This window comes from Diprion similis, chromosome 2, assembly GCF_021155765.1.
Source record: "Diprion similis isolate iyDipSimi1 chromosome 2, iyDipSimi1.1, whole genome shotgun sequence".
Classification (NCBI taxonomy): Eukaryota; Metazoa; Arthropoda; class Insecta; order Hymenoptera; family Diprionidae; genus Diprion; species Diprion similis.
Genome location: NC_060106.1, coordinates 17,369,396 through 17,386,280, shown reverse-complemented (window position 1 = coordinate 17,386,280; position 16,885 = coordinate 17,369,396). Strand labels below are relative to the sequence as shown.

The 16,885-nt window shown below is 34.8% G+C and overlaps 3 protein-coding genes across 3 annotated transcripts; 1 reads left to right on the top strand and 2 right to left on the bottom strand.

Moving 5' to 3' along the window:
- Nucleotides 1-206: 206 nt before the first annotated feature.
- LOC124416088 (ubiquitin conjugation factor E4 B) lies at nucleotides 207-7,871 on the top strand. Its single transcript, XM_046896953.1, has 8 exons — nucleotides 207-459; nucleotides 1,392-1,682; nucleotides 1,969-2,394; nucleotides 2,483-3,849; nucleotides 3,925-4,072; nucleotides 4,173-4,859; nucleotides 5,560-5,881; nucleotides 5,993-7,871. Exons 1-8 carry the CDS (start codon nucleotides 436-438, stop codon nucleotides 6,055-6,057), a joined length of 3,330 nt encoding a protein of 1,109 aa, XP_046752909.1. The 5' UTR covers nucleotides 207-435; the 3' UTR covers nucleotides 6,058-7,871.
- Nucleotides 7,872-10,740: 2,869 nt separating this feature from the next.
- LOC124416275 (gametocyte-specific factor 1-like) lies at nucleotides 10,741-12,292 on the bottom strand. The gene is made up of 5 exons (XM_046897204.1): nucleotides 12,261-12,292; nucleotides 11,698-11,866; nucleotides 11,496-11,622; nucleotides 11,212-11,386; nucleotides 10,741-11,063 (listed from the first exon to the last, which is right to left on the bottom strand). The coding sequence occupies exons 1-5, from the start codon at nucleotides 12,290-12,292 to the stop codon at nucleotides 10,832-10,834; spliced, it is 735 nt and encodes a 244-aa protein (XP_046753160.1). The 3' UTR covers nucleotides 10,741-10,831.
- A 2,094-nt stretch (nucleotides 12,293-14,386) lies between these two features.
- On the bottom strand, nucleotides 14,387-16,280 carry LOC124416091 (ubiA prenyltransferase domain-containing protein 1 homolog). Its single transcript, XM_046896956.1, has 2 exons — nucleotides 16,001-16,280; nucleotides 14,387-15,659 (listed from the first exon to the last, which is right to left on the bottom strand). The coding sequence occupies exon 2, from the start codon at nucleotides 15,636-15,638 to the stop codon at nucleotides 14,640-14,642; it is 999 nt and encodes a 332-aa protein (XP_046752912.1). The 5' UTR covers nucleotides 15,639-15,659; nucleotides 16,001-16,280; the 3' UTR covers nucleotides 14,387-14,639.
- Nucleotides 16,281-16,885: the final 605 nt, after the last annotated feature.

The following is a 16,885-nucleotide window of genomic DNA, read 5'->3' as shown; positions in this document are numbered from 1 at the left end:
AAACACGTTTGCAAATTTCTAATATTTAAAACCGTTTTGTCCAGTTCTAGGACCGCGTTCGCTGACTGAGGATATTTAGTCAACGCCGCGTTCTTTACCGGAGTTCAGGTTTCTCTTGATTCTCTTCACGTTTTGGCTTTGTAAATGAGATATTTTCAATTCAATTCCCGAGATGGCGCACGTCGACTTATTTTAGGCCAGGGATAGCTCAGCTGTTTCGAACAATTGACGTTGTGTCCGTGAACTGTAAAGAATCGCTAATCTACCGTCTAAACGCAAACAGATGTGGAGTGACTGTCCGAATTTCTGACACATCTCGGCAGCTACGGATACGGATTTGCGAGGCAGAGATTTTGTACATTTATATAAGTAGTAATTAGATTACAGCCTACGAGGTGTAGAGCGCGTTTCACCGTGAATAGAAGAGATATCGCCATGAGCGAATTAAGTCAAGAAGAGGTAAGTCCGATATTACGCTAGTTGATTTATCAACGATGATTTCTTGAGCTCGCTGGAAAGTATGCAATCCGAAGGGTTAGGAGGGGACGATAGAACCAACCGATGTCTCCGCCACAGATTTTATCGACCTTAAAATGAATACAATAATAAATAATAACAATCCAGCAACCATTCCGATTCCCGTTAGTTCTACTACTTAGTAGCTACTCACGATTTTCTGTTAAAAAATAACAGTATCAAATAATACCCTGATTGATCCTGATTCTCAACACTAATCAAGTATGCATGTCCTATAATTGTCACAAAGATAAGAATCATTCGAAGACATGCTGGTTTGTTGTCGGTTTGTCATGCCTTTTCTTGTCTAGTCACGAAAAAACTTCGACCAGATTTAGACTCTTGAATTAAAGTAAGTATTCAGTTATATTGATCACATGCTTTTTGAAATGTACAAAAATCAATCTTAGAACATTTAATTACTGTGCAATAACTTTGCTTTCTTTGTTGGAACAACTAAACAAAGGTGGCCAAATATAGATCTGGCAAAGCAGCTCTTGTTTACTTGGCTCCCAAAAAAAAATCTACGCAATATTATTTCTTTTCCTTTGTTAAGAACAAAGGACGACTGACCTGAATGTACAATACTATGTCTATACCATACTTTGTGATTTACGTTTAATTATAATTTCAAAGATACTGCATCGTGGTTTTTTAAAATAAAGTGAAGTGTGATGATGCTGATTTTTACAGCAATCATTATTCGTTGCATTTTGTTCTACAATTCAATTCTATAAACTAAACTTTGTTTAACTGTGATGTTAGCAGTTGTGTTTTGTTTTGATTTATCACAAATTATACAATTTTCATAGTAATTACTAAATAATCTGTCTTGCTCAAGTTTTATCAAAGTATATGTGATAATTCTTTACCAGATGAGGAGAAGACGGTTAGCCCGCCTTGCAGGTCTGGAAACCAGTATATCCACTAATAGTTCAAATAGTGGAACTGGATCCATTTCTCCTGGCACTCCGGGTCCTTCGAGATCATCTTCTGGTCCAATAATGTCACCTCCAATACAGCAGTTACAGCATCCAGAAGCTCCTATGGAAGTTGAAGACAGCAGCGAAAAACAGTGCAACACTTCTGGCGTTGATGTGGATTCTGGAATTGAAAATATGGAAGTAGAAGAATCTGATCGCAGAGAACTGGCACCACGCTCCAGGGTGTGTATTAGAATACTCTGCAGAGAATGGACGTGGTTCACTTAGCAGACTAGTATTTGTTTAGTATAGTTGCATTTTTTCCTTTCGTTGTTTACTGAGTTACTATGACATTGCCTCAAAAGTAAAGTATTCGACTCAGTAAGTAGAAAATCAGTATTCTATTCAGTTCTTAGAAATATAGTAAAGTCTATCTTGGGATTAGAGAAGAACAGTACAATATTGTTTTGTTGGGAAATTCGAAACAAATTTCTGACATCAATCATAAGAATCATTTTTTTGTTAACAGACAACGAGTTCCAGTACAGAGGTAACAGTCGAGCAAATCCACACAATGGTATCGCGTGTGCTTTGTGTTTCGTGGAAAGAATCTACGGAAGGTGCAATATTTCTTCCTCAAACAGCAGCTAATGCCTTGGAGCATGAGCTCTCGGATGTTACTGATATTGCTAATCAGGCCCTGATGGAAGTGCTCTGCATGTTCTCTCGAGGCGAAGATCCATTGAAAGAAATAACATCGGATGCTTCTTCCGATCGAGAAGGCAGTCCCAACAGTCAAGCGAGCCCTTTGCTGAGTCCTGTTGTTACTCTACCTTCCTGTCCTGTACCCACACTACCTCTGCCCACTGCTGGCAAATCTCAGCAGCCAAAAAGTCTTATTTATTTATTTGATTGCTACTCCAGAGTTGCTGTTGAAGAACGAAACCATCCTAAGGTAAAATCCTATGTACAACTTTGAAGTAGATTCGGTAAGCAATGAATCCGCGTTATACTTTCAATCTGTTTGTGTTTCTAAATTGCAGAGATGTAGCACACCTCCACTCTCTGAAGTTTTGTCTACACTGCGGGCTCAGTGTGTGCAGCATGCAAGCTTAGTTCTACAAGGATTGGTTGGCATCTGCCAAAGTGTAATACCATCAACGCCATCCCCGTCACTTCTCTATCCAGTGCTATCGCAAAACCTACCGAGAGGATTTCTGCATGAACTTGTGGCTAGAACTCACTCTAATCCTCACGTGTTCACCAAGATATTCACCCCGTTACTCCAAGGCTTCTTTCTTTCTATGCAGCAAGCAAGCCTGATTGGTAACACTCACCGCCGGCCTATCGAGGCTTTGGAAGAACTAATTGAGATACGCTGTGGACCCACCGGAAATGTTCGTCCAATCTGTCAGTTGATAACGCACCAAACCCAGTTTTTACCTGACGTTTTGACAACTGCAGTTGGCAGAGAGCTTGCCAGAACATCATTCTTAGGGCCGTTTCTTTCTGTCTCTGTGTTCGCGGAAGATCAGCCCAAAGTTGCGGAGAAATTTTTCAGCGGAAATCCTGCGACCGATAAGTCAATAAATTTAACATTACAGCAAGAGCTTGAAAGCACGAGATCGTCGCTTCATAAAATGTTTCATGCAATTCTTGCAAACAGTAGTAGCTGCCGAGAAGCCACTCTGGCGTATCTGGCAGCTCTTCTTCGACACAATGAAAAACGGGCTCAAATTCAAACAGAAGAATTTGCCCTTGCAGGAGATGGTTTTATGCTCAATTTGTTGTCAGTTCTCCAGATGCTTGCTGTCAAGATTAAGCTCAACACAATAGACACATTGTATCCGTTTCACCCGTCTAGTTATGTTGAAATAAAAAATGATACCAGATTGAAGCTCAACTCGCAGGAAGTGACAGAGTGGCTCGCGAGCTTAGAATCAACGCACAAGTGGACAGAGGCAAAGTTTCCAACTCAATGTTGGTTTTTAACTCTTCACTGCCATCATCTGGCGCTTTTACCAGCTTTGCAAAAGTATCAAAGAAGATTGAGAGCTCTCAGGGAGCTACAGAAGATGCTGGATGAACTACAGGCAACTGAGCCACAGTGGAAAGATGCTCCTTTTGCGGCGCACAATAAGGAGTTAATGAAACGATGGAAACAGCAGTTGAAACGACTCGGTAGATCAAAATCTTCTGCAGATGCTGGATTGATAGACCAAGTTCTTTTGAGGCGATCTCTTCACTTTTACACTTCTGTTGCCGATGTTCTGCTTGGTCTTCTTACACAGAGACCTCCTGGTAGTGAATTACCTACCCTTCCACTTCCTCAACATGTTCCACCTCAATTTACTGCCTTACCAGAATGGTATGTCGAAGACATTGCGGAATTTTTGCTCTTTGCACTTCAGTAAGTTTCCATTTTTCTATTCTCCTATCTTGTGTTTGGAAAATTGCTTCATTCACTGCATTTTTTTCATAATAGATTTAGCCCGACAGTTGTGGCCAATAACATGGATAATTCGCTCATCACATGGCTACTAATTGTGATATGTACGCCACACTGTATTCGCAATCCATACTTGATAGCTAAAATTATTGAAGTACTCTTTGTGATCAACCCTAGTGTTCAGGTACGCTCTAAACATTCTTCTTTATTACTTTATGACTGAGCAAAAACGTGCACATCTTGATAAGGTTGAAATATCGTTAAAAGTTTTTATTGTTTAACAGGGGAGAACAGAAACTTTACATGACCAAGTAATGGCACACGAGATATCAAAGACTTTCTTGGCATCTTACCTTATGAAGTTCTACACAGATGTAGAAACAACTGGTTCCAGCTCGGAATTCTATGACAAATTTTCGATTCGTTACCATATTAGTTTGATATTGAAATCCATGTGGGAAAGTCCTGTGCATAGAGCTTCCATCGTCAACGAAAGTAGAAGTGGAAAGCAATTTGTCAAGTTTATAAATATGCTAATGAATGACACAACGTTTTTGCTAGACGAAAGTTTGGAATCTTTAAAACGAATTCACGAAGTGCAGGAACTTATGTCCAACACTACAGCCTGGGCTGCACTACCTCAGGATCAGCAACAATCTAGATCAAGACAATTAACGGCTGACGAACGTCAAGCGAGATCTTACCTGACTCTTGCAAAGGAAACTGTTGCCATGTTCCATTATTTGACTGTAGATATCACAGAACCATTTTTACGGCCTGAATTGGTCGGTAGACTCAGTGCCATGTTGAACTTTAATTTGCAACAGCTTTGCGGACCGAAGTGTAAAAATCTAAAAGTGAAAAAACCAGAGAAATATGGATGGGAACCAAGAACATTGTTAAGTCAATTAGCGGATATATACTTGCATCTAGACTGTGATAATTTTGCTGCTGCTCTGGCTGGGGATGAGGTAAGCGATGCGATTACATATGGATCGCTTTGTTTTGGCAATTGGCAAAGTTAGAAAATTTCTATCCCAATGATTAGGTTTACCTTCGAGAGGTCTTCTTTGAGTAACATTTACCACCTGAAGCAAAAAAGTAAAAAATTTAATCTGTCAACTTATTAATACTACCCTAACAACGCAAAACATTGCAGAAACGTGTTTAAAAAATATATTCAATGTTCGTGCAGTTAGGATAGCTAATATCATATTCATACGCTTGACGAAAGAGCAGTTACAGTGAAATAATGGAATTATTATTTAACTTGTTTGTGTTGTCTGGTCATTCTTTCATCATATACGTATTCAAAACCCAATAGAAACGGCCTGTTTCCCATTTTAATTGAATGAGATAAAACAGTGAGTCAATTGAAACATCTCTTCAAAGTTTATAATACAGCGAGGACTATCAATTTCAAATATCCTAATTTTAAAAGTAGAAATTATTTGTTTAAACTTGCAAAATATTTTATTTTTTGAAAGTAGTATGTAAAGCTTAATTTGAAATTGACTAATATATTTGGCTACGCAGCAAACTTATAAATTAGAGACATTAAAAATATTTGATACATCGACTTCTGTTATTCACAATATGTTCGAGTCAATTGATGAATATTGTCTAATAAATGTGATAGTTAACTCAACATTTGTGTTAAATAAATTACAGCGCTCATTCTGCAGAGAGCTATTCAATGATGCTGCGGGTAGAATGGAAAGGACTGCAATCAAGACTGTGACTGAAATTGAGCGGTTTCGAGCTCTAGCAGAACGAGCAGCCGCTATTGCAAGGGATAATCAGGCACGTGATGAGGATTATGGGGATGCACCTGAAGAATTTCGTGATCCTCTCATGGACACGCTTATGGAAGAGCCTGTCAAACTTCCATCTGGTATCGTTATGGACAGAGCAGTGATCATTCGGCATCTACTCAATAGCGCTACAGATCCATTTAGCCGTCAGCCACTTAGTGAAGACATGCTGACACCTGGTGAGTAAAACAATATCAGTCATGTCTTTAAAATAACAATGAAAAATGTATTAATTCTCATCTTTTGTAATTAATGTGGCAATAATAATTATTTACTTATAATTTTCACAGTCCTGGACTTGAAAGAAAGGATCTCTGCATGGAAACAGGAGAAGAAAAAGTCTGCAAACATATAAGTGCTACTAACAACGTGATTCGTTATTTAAAATTTGCAGAAAAAAAGACAGAAACAAAAAGATAGAAAAAAACTATGTCACATTATTCGTGCAAATAAATACCAGATGGTGCATTCCATCGGTTAAATAAATGCCGCCCTTTTACGTGAACGTGACCACAGTGCAATGATCTGTGCAACTGTTGCGCTCAATGAAATTAACAGTTTTCATACGGAAAAAACACTGACTGCAGCTAGAAAACTGCCAATATTAATCGAAGCGTGCGTTTATATTAGTTTGTAAATAAAGACAAAAATACTGGCCATGTTGTCAGTGTACAAAATTCAATTTTGTTCATAGGTTTAAGTGATTTTCTTCGTAAAATCCAAATAATATACAAACGTGCATACATACATATAATCTTTTAGTACCGAATAAATTGATAATACTGATCCGAATAAGACAACCAAGTCTTTGACACAGGGTGATACTGATTATGGCATTGTATACATTTGAAAATAGAACAGAATACCTACTTCATTATATAAATTTATATAACGAAATGAGAATTAGTTTCGAAAGATTCACCGTAATTGGCAGTACAGACATTTTCGGTATGTAAAACATGTCAGTCATCTGTTGACGAAACGCTGTTACTAATCTTTAAGTAAGAATAATTTGACGTACAAAAGACAGAGAAACGAAAGTATTAATTCTAACTCCTAACTATTTGCATGGAGTAACTTCCTGCCGGTGATATTCGTTGACCATTTATTTGTCCCAAGCTCTGCACTCACTGTATGAAAAATAGATTTTGAACAATGCAATATCCGTGATTCATCGAAATAAATAACAAATAACGACCGATACAAGTAAAGAAGAAAAACTGTTGACACACTCGTAGACTGGTATTACTTTTACCAATAAGTAATATGTGGATTTTTTCATTTCTATTGCATGAATCTAAGAAATTCTGTGAAAAAGAAAAAGCAATATAAATAATACAAGTAAATTATCGTTAAATAATGGAACATACAATAAAAGATCATTTTTAAAAGTTACAATCAAATGTATATACTTTGGAAAGTTTTCGTTAATAATTTAGATCAATTATATTTGCTAATAAATTTTAAATGAAAATAATGTAATCGCTTTAGGCAAATAAAGATCTCACTACTATTGATCATAACTATTAGTACTTTGTTACATCTGTTATAATCTGAAGTGATACAAGTGGATGGTAGCCATCTGTCGATACTAGCCAATGAGTGCACGAAACAGAATAAACGATGTGTGCCAGCTGCAATTTGCATCAACTATTTAAGATTTGATGATTGTGATATTCCAATTCCTGGTATATTCCTTAGTGTTTCCTTTTCATGAATGAATAAATCACATCTCTCATTTACAGAGAGTGCAGAGTACAGATAGTCTGGTGTGACATTAAACAAATCAAATTATACACATTCAGCTATTACGCATATTGATATGTGTGTAAATTATATTTCTAATCCTATACTTATTTTAACAAATAACTGAATGGCAATGAATTACTCAATACACAAATTCGTAATAGTACTATTTCATAGATTTTCACTCTGTCTTTGCAAGAAAATATAGCATTCTAGCAGTTAAATTCAGTTAACAAATGATAACAGTGATCTCAATTCCATTATATTGATAATAGTTAATTATTATCCTCGTTCAAAGACTACTATTCTCCCATCTCCGCACCAAGATAATCATTAGTATGTAGTTGAAACGGTTGAAACTTCATAGATATGATTTTATAATCTTATTTGCCTCGGTGGTCAATGCTGTGTATCCCAACATGAGAACAAACAGGGTGGGTCAAAGTCACGAACCGTAGAATTTTTAAACTACCTACCAACTATATCGGAAAATTATAGGCGATAATTTAATTTTAAAGAATTTTCATTTCACTTAATCAAGATGTAAATAATCAGAAGCTATTGTATTGTAATAAACATCACTAAACTTGCTAAAAAAACGATTATGATGATAATAGTAATAATAGTAACAATAATAATAAGTTGATAGAAATAAATGAATTTTGGATCTCTAAACTTTATTTTCTCCACTTTAATATATTACTTCTCCTCAAAATCGTCTTACTATCACATAATGCGACTTTGTCAAATATGTCTTACGTTTCTTCAAACGAATATTCAAACCTCAATATTCATTAGAAAATTTCCCTGCACCAAAATTACGATGTTAAGACAACCAATGGAATTTACCGTAATTTTTTAAATTCTTTTGCACCGTGATAAACGCGATTATTTTTTTACGAATTGCATACGCGGTGATATTCATATTTTATGATATGTTTATTGTCGCAATAAGTTGAGATTATTCAAATCATCAGATGCAATTTATGAGATAACGAAATTAAGTTCTACTTCATATTTTGAGTACAATTGTTTTCCATTTGAACGACTACTAATGGCTTATTGTCAGTCAGTACTTGGATAGCTTTGTATTACACTTTGTAACGGTACAATTACTGTACTGTTACAAAGCTATCCAAATCTTAAAAAGAACTGAATCAAATGTTTTACCGACAGGAAAATAATAATAGAAATAACTGTCAATATTTTATCATTGACAATAATTAACTTTAGTCAACCAGAACTGTAGAAATACGGAATAGGAAACAATGTTATACATACTTTTTACGTATAAGAGCGCAGCAGCTTTGCTATAGTATAAATCAATAATTCATAAAATTAGAAGGTTGTTGTTGTATAAGGTATTGGATAAGAATAAACTCTAATTCTAGTTCTACTTATTTGACCATTTTGCAACAAGAAATAGACTTTTTAGTTTTCATGAATTAGTGATAAATGGCAGTCTTGAACAACTAATTTTCACATTAAGTTTTTTTTACTATGAAAACTTTACATACTCTCTCTGCTGAGTATAAAGATACACATTAGGAGTGTACAAAATAAAAATAAAAAAACGCAGCACTAATCTTATATTCGACATGTCTGAGGATTGCCAACATTTTAAAGATCTCGAATGTTTATCTTATACATAGGTATATTGTCTGATGTTTAATCACGATCATACAGTTTTTTGAGGTTCATATATATAAAGTCCTCAGATGCTAAGAACGCAACAAACTTTAGCTTGAATCTGCAATGCAATCCATCATTTAAAAAGATGTATAGGTGTTGGTCCATCCCATTTCGACCTGCGTCCGACCCTTGATCTCTCCGATTTGGCCCGCAATTTTTTATATGATTGTTCTCACATTAAAAGGTACTATTTTTTTGTTCCTTCCTAATTTTCCAACATGGATTTGAATTTTTGACAATTTTTTTTAGATGATTTTATTGATCGACACAATTTAAAAATAGGAAAAAATTCTGATAAATCGGGCGTCAGATATGAAAATTTTTATCTTCTAGAGTCATTTTACTATACATTTTTGCTGAAACGTTTTCACATGCCACACCGGATTTTTGAGAATTTTTTTTATTATCTCAAGTTAGGTTTTTTTTTAATTAATTGATGATGATTGAAAAACCCTTTATTAGCAAAATAAGGAAAATTTTCGAAAAAGCTTGACAAGAGTAAGAAGGAAAAATCTCCCCACCTTGGCTATAGGCTTAAAAATTTTGATATCTGAGGCGAAATTTTTCAGAATTTTTCGAGATTTTTAAATTGTGTCAAACCACAAAATCATTTTAAAAAATTGTAGAAAGTTCAAACTGTAGCGGCAAAATCTAAAAAAAAATTAGTGCCTTTTAATGTGAGAAAAATCATACAAATATCGCGGGCCAAATCCAAGATGTCAAGGTTCGGACGCAAATCGAAATGAGGTGGACTACTCTATAGGTATCTGTACTTATATACCTACATATATATTTATATATTCTATATCAAATTTCTGTCAAATTCTAAGAAATTTCAGGAATGTAGTAAATTTTACTATTTTTCACTGCAAATTTTGTGGTCGGGTTAAAACGTATTTGTAACAGTGACCTGAAATTGGTTTGAAAGCAGTTAGACCAATATCCTGGCAACCGTTGAGCTTCTCTGGTAATTATGAATATCGATTATAACATCAGATCGTTCAAGTTTCTGATAAATGAAACATATAATGTGCAAGGTTCACAGTAGTTGTGTAACATATTTTGTTACAACTTATACGTGTTTTCTTAAATAGTATGGATTGTATGACCATGTACATATCGGGGCAAATTTGAAATCAGGAACTGAGCAAAACTATCGGAGACGCTGGAATAAAATGGACAGTGCTAACGTTATTTATGTGAAACATTATCACTACAAGAATCTATAAGTGAACTAAATGATAAGTTTAATTTTGTTTTACGAATAATGTTAATGAAAATAAATTTAGGAATAACTAGAAATAAACTATTCTATTGATCCAATAACGAATGTTATTATCTTTACGGATTTGACAGGTTTCTGCCAACTTGCTGTTATTACAAGAGAATCACAATAGGTATATTCGCATTCAACTGAATGATATACCACTTTTAAAATCTTGTGAATAAAACTAGATCATTTGTTTGGTAGCTTAACAACACAATCTGTACGTATAAGCTAATTATAAAACAAGAATATATGGCCATTTCTATAGGCTGATTGTCATCTTGCAGAATAAAATTATACATCCAGGCCTATTAGTGATCAGGTTATCTAGAATATGAAGGGCTATATAATTGTAAAAAAAATTCTGAAGAAAAATATCACTCTCCACTTTTGTATAATCTGTATCAAATTGGAATCAATGCCTCTAGTTATTTCTTGGCAGAGACATCCCTCTACCAAAACTGAATGGTTTCTGCAGCCGCAGGTGCGCTGATGGATTCCTACCACGCCCAACACCCATCACACTGATGACTGATTCCATATCCGACGCTTCAGCTTTGTCTGACTCTCCTCCAACCAACATTGCCTCCGAGTAACCAAGAGGACGACGTAAGTCCTGATTAGGGTCAATGAATTCCTTGCATCCGGATGGATCCCTAGAATTACTACTTAATTAGAAATCAACGTCAAGGATACTAGAGGCAAATATTATAGAAGATTGAAAATTACAAAAAATAAGGCCAGAAACAATACCAAATGATCTATTTGTGTCTGATATTTATAAATTTTTTTATTTTACATTACCTTTGTTCCAGGAAGTTTGAACCAGTGCTACAGTCTATTATACTAGATCGACCATCGATTGAGGGAGTCCAATCCCTGTTCGATTCTTTGTCCCAAGATTCTCCATGATCTATAATGCTTGTTGCAGCATCAGATTCTAAAAATTCACTCATTGTAGACCCATGATTCCTAATGACTGAAAAAATGATAGTATACAATGAAATTTATAAAATTGGAACCTAATGGGAGTGCCTAACAATAATTTTCGCAAAACCATTGCAGTCCACAGAATAAATGACCCTTACACTGATGCCTTTCAGGCTCTAAAACCATGCGCTTGGGACAGTTTTGAATGTGATCAGTTAATTCGTGTTCAAACAATCTATGCGTTGCATCATATGGACAAGTTTGTTTGTATCCTTTTGGAAAGTTCTGTAAAAAAGACAAAGCAAGATGAAATAAAAAAAAATGCAACACTTGTTTTCCTTGACTTTTGACTAAACTAACCTTTTCACACTTAACAATGTGCATTTGAATTTTTGACAGCGCAATCCTGTGGTACTTATCGTACGGGCAACTGACAACGGGATCCGAATATATTGATGCGGTATTCATGATCCGTAGCTTGAATGGCCAGAGAATTAAACGATGTATGTAACTGCAAGTGCCGTGGATACAGAAATTGTGTTGATAACATAGAGGTTACGACCTAACCTCTGTATTTGAAAATAAGGTGTTCGGAAATTTTATTGGTGGGAAATGACCGCCATTATTAATTTCTGAAAACAACAACCAATCAGGTTCATTTTTCTCAGTCCGCCTACCCGCGAAAAAACAAAACATTTTTACTTGTGTAGAACTTGAGCGATTGTGGCTACAGAAATTTTTGAATATGCTTCATGTACTTGGAACAGATTTTATTTCTCAATAAAAACATTGATTGTTAAGCGCGTATCACTATTTTAGAAACCTAACGATCAGCAAATTAATACTACAAGAAGCAATCCAAAAAAAATCGATTCGTCGAATATTCAAATTTTGATAAAGTGGTATATTGAACTAATGATTACATGATGTAGTAGGGAAATACAGGCATTATCATTACTTTTGTGTTATGTCAATTGATGATTTTATGTACAAAGTAGCAATCACTTATTACGACAAGTGGGATATTATTAATATGATAAATATCAGCCTATATGCTTGAGTATGGTAGTCATGAAACATAAATGGTTCTTTTTTTTTAAAGAAACTTAAAATGTAATATTTTCTTCCTTCTAAACTCAAAAACCATCCAAATTCCTCAATGCAAGAAGCTTCAATGATTTCTTTGCGTTGACTGTATGTATAATTCTTCTGTCAATGGCATTCGTTCGATCTATGATCTCGTTGGATCATATTGTAATTGTTAAGAACAATTCAACGAAGCAATCACTGTTACTTCAAATTTTTTACACATTCATAGTTCGACTACAACACAGTAAATTTCTATCAATAACACATTTTTGTTTTAATTACTGTTTATTGTTCTACGGCAAATTGCGAGTGGTAAAAGATATCATGAAACAACATTTGTGTGCGTTATATAACTATTTTATATAACGTATCAACACTGTAAAAGCAATAGAAACTAGAAATTCATCTGTGTGATGTGAGCATTGGTGACAAATTGGCTAATGAGACGTAAATATGTCGACAGATATCATCACAACACCTCTAAAATCGTACAAAAATCAGTTTAGAATTCGATATTGTGGTTTGAATAGGTATATAAATGTAATTTTACACCACCAAACTGACGTTATTGTCATTCACTTGGGCGTGAGTATGAGATACTATATTATTATTTAATGTACTTTTGGTTCACTAGTAAAATAAAAATTGTAGACAAAATTATGCATGTCGGTACCAGTTATATATCATTTGCCTCAAGTAAATTTGTGAAATTTTGACATTCAAATTTTCTCTTAAATGTTCCCCAAGGTTGTTCAAATAAAGACTATAATATTTTCTTTCATCGCTTCGATATGTGCGATTTGAGATTAATACAACAAACAATGCTGCGAGTTTTATTATTTCTACAATTACACATTAAGCTGTCTACGATTTGAAATAAATAATTACTATTGTTCATACCTATTAAATATTTATTAAAGCTGTCAACCAGGGGTCAAAACGGCTTTCTTGACCAATGTGAAGGGCTTCACATGAATATTAGGCAATCTTTCGAGACCCATATTATATATATACACAACACACATTGTGTATATATATATATATGTCTATATATACTATACGACATATTAATAATGTATAAATAATAATTTTAAACGTAAGATAAATCATAACAAGCCTCTCCCTAGTTATTTGAAGGAAAAAAAAATGATGTAATTAACAATAATTATGCGATGATAATAGTAGATAATAACAGCAATAAGAAATAAAAATTGATGTCAATACTGGATCTAAATGTGCTATAAAAAATGCCGACAAATTAAGATTAAGGTTACAGCAAACTCAAACTTATAATTTATCCTTAATATGAGCATAGTATCTAGAAGATAAAGTTATCAATTTTGTTGTTTGGTATCCATGTAATTGCAATGTTCCAATTTGTTTTGGATATAGCGCAAACGTTCGATGTTAATATTGTCACTTGTCAATGTCGTATAAAATGTAATTTTTTTACATAATAAGAATAGCGAGCATGTATTTTCATATCTACTGCGATAGTAAAGCAACAACAACTCCGTTGTGACCTAATCTTGGGTTTTCAATAACACGTATCAACACGCTGTGATTATAAAACCTTCACTCCTCTAAGTAAGAAGCAAATGATACAAACCTACATGATAGTTAAAAAAAAAAAATAAATAACCAATGTAATACAGTGTTAAGACTGAAGGGTTTGAACCAAAACTTTCTTTCTAATGGCCTTGGTGCTACTTGCCTTTGTACTTTTGGCAGGGATCAGTAATGCAGTAATATTGCGCAATACTATTTACAGTAGTGGAAATATTGAGTCATATCAAATCTTTTGAAAATATCAACATAATTAACTTTCAAAACCAATAAGATTTTCCATATTTTAAGACATAATTCTCGCCTCTTACCATCTTTTGTAATTCAATGATTAAACAATCATTAAATATGCATGAGCGACAGTGCGATTAAACTTCATAAGCATCGTTGTCGATTAGTTTATGATCAGTTTTTTTTAGTTACAACCGCATTTCAAATACTGACAATAGAATATAATATGCAATAGTGATTTTTCGTTCATTTGAATCTTGACAATATCAGTTGAGACATTGTTTTTACACATTCCAGTTCGCTTCACAACTCGATTGCATTTTCAGAGGCAATCTAAGCTATGATTGCTTTACAATCATTCTTCACATATTGTATCAATATTTGTGAGTGCCTGTTAGCTGATAATTGGATTACATTCAACGAAGGTAAGGAAGAGGGTCGATAAGTAGACAAGCTGCAACATACAATATTCCAAGAAACATATTTAGTCTAGCAGTTTGCTTTGGTACGCCCTGGATAGTTTGTGGAGATCTGAATTCTTTTTCTATTCGAAATGCTGCTGGCAATGTGACCAGTGGTAACAAAAACCACACCGAGTACCGCAATGCAAGTACAACGAACGTTATGTAGGGTGAGAATAGCAAAAAGGCATATAAAACATGCGACGCTGTATGACCAATCAAAATTGCTAAAGTTACTATTCCGACACGTCTGTCACTCTCCAAATCCCTTGTATTGTTACTATGTAGAATTGCCTCTGTGTTTAAGGCCAAAGGAATGGCATAATACATTGTACCCCATTCAACGTATCCCGTCTGTGCCATAAATGCAAACAAAACGGATATCGGGCCAAATATGACTAAGATCAAAACGTCACCTAGAGCTATATATTTCAGGCCAATACCACCAGTATACAAAAATGAGGAGGACAAACCTCCGAAATAAACGAGAGCCAGATGCTCCATTTTAGCAGGTGAAATGCCAGTAAGTAAAATAAAGCCTAAGCACCCTGCGGCATATAAGATTGCACCCAAAGATACTAGCTCATCTTTAGATAAAATATGATCGACCAATATTCGGTCGTCACTCTTTCGACTGTCCACCCCTTTGACATAGTCAAAGTATGTGTTTACAACGTTACCTGCCCCGTGCACCGAGACAATCGTAAATAAAGTAAGTACAAGTGATATCCAATTAAAGTTCGTTAATCCTATTAACCGATAGGCAAGTGCCGATCCAAGGAGAGTCGGCATCAAGGAAGCACTCAACGACCATGGCCTGAGGGCCAAGACATAAGAGGACAGCTTCATTAAAGGAGAATTCAGCGTCGACGATGTGGAACTGGCGCCATGGAAGCTGGGTGATGGAGGGGTTGATTCCGCCTCCTTATGGGAATTTTTGACCCCATTCAACATGTTGGTCAACGTTCTGGTATCTGGTATATTAATAATAACGGGAAATTAGCAACAGATTACTTGTTTAAAAATTACTATACGGAATTAAAAGTTTTCAAAAATTAAAAGTTAGTACACTATATCAGTTAAGTAGCCGAAAACTGTTTATTTTCATTGATTTTCCAAGTTGAAATGATAGTTGTTTTCTCAAGAAAACTCTTATTCAACTATGTTCAATGATTCGTTACGGTACTTATACTTTTGATATACACAACAATTGTACTTCACACGTCGATAATTCGATTAATATTCGTGTTAAGGTATCATGTAAATGATTCGTGTAGTAAGTACTTCCACGAAATATCTATGAAAATGCTATTCACCTGTGATACTTGAAGAGCGGTAAAAGTTAGGTTACAGTGATCTTCATACTTCCACTGCGAGCACTAAACATCCGTCTGAAAATACATCGGTATTATTTGATCCGTTATTCACATATGGAAACACATTTATTCTTCAGTTGCTTGACATTTCCATGGGTAGATTTAACAAAAATTCAAGCAATGTTTGAGACTCGAACACACTGGTGACGTGTTGCAGCGTTTAACACGCAACCCCGTCTACCTGGGACATAACGAACTAATTATTTTCGACTCTCTAGTTAAGCGACGCCTTCAGCGCTCCGTCGTTTCATGTGCTTTCAGACAAACTAAACTCAAAGAACGGCGTGAAACGATTGTATTTCCGGTCGATAAGGGTAGTCGATCGGCAGATTTGACGTCAGACTTTATATTTAAAACACGACTCAGCACTATTCAGGAAATCTGTTATGCAAATTATTCTATTTTTCGTATTCAGTACATGAAAAATGTCTCACCTTATTAAAATCAATCTGCGAAACTATACAATGATTAACTTGCAATGTCAGGCAAGGAGTCTTCCACTCAAGTGATCATGGTACTAATAATATCATTCGAAATGATTTTTTACTCTCCGAAATCACGTTGAAATCAGGAATATTAAGATAAAATTCTACTTTAGTAATCATTGGTAATCGTGAAAAATCATTTAGGAATACAGACGTCTATTTTAATTTTTAGGAAATTATATGAAATCTTAGAAATCATGAGAAACCGCGTAGTCAAAACGAAATTTATTTATCAAGTAAACTCTCGTAATCACTTTACAGAATGTAAGTGATCATGAATATTGTAATCATGATGTCACTTTTTTCTCAGTGAAACACGCATTGATGTCACGAAGATCGG

Coding starts and splice junctions, on each gene's coding strand:
- LOC124416088 (XM_046896953.1), top strand. CDS start 436: ATGAGCGAATTAAGTCAAGAAGAG. Junction 3,850..3,924: donor TTTTTGCTCTTTGCACTTCA/GTAAGTTTCCAT, acceptor TTTTCATAATAG/ATTTAGCCCGACAGTTGTGG. Junction 5,882..5,992: donor TGAAGACATGCTGACACCTG/GTGAGTAAAACA, acceptor TAATTTTCACAG/TCCTGGACTTGAAAGAAAGG.
- LOC124416275 (XM_046897204.1), bottom strand. CDS start 12,292: ATGATAATGCCTGTATTTCCCTACTACATCAT. Junction 11,867..12,260: donor GTATTTCCCTACTACATCAT/GTAATCATTAGT, acceptor ACACAATTTCTG/TATCCACGGCACTTGCAGTT. Junction 11,064..11,211: donor TCAAACTTCCTGGAACAAAG/GTAATGTAAAAT, acceptor TAGTAATTCTAG/GGATCCATCCGGATGCAAGG.
- LOC124416091 (XM_046896956.1), bottom strand. CDS start 15,638: ATGTTGAATGGGGTCAAAAATTCCCATAAGGAGGCGGAATCAACCCCT.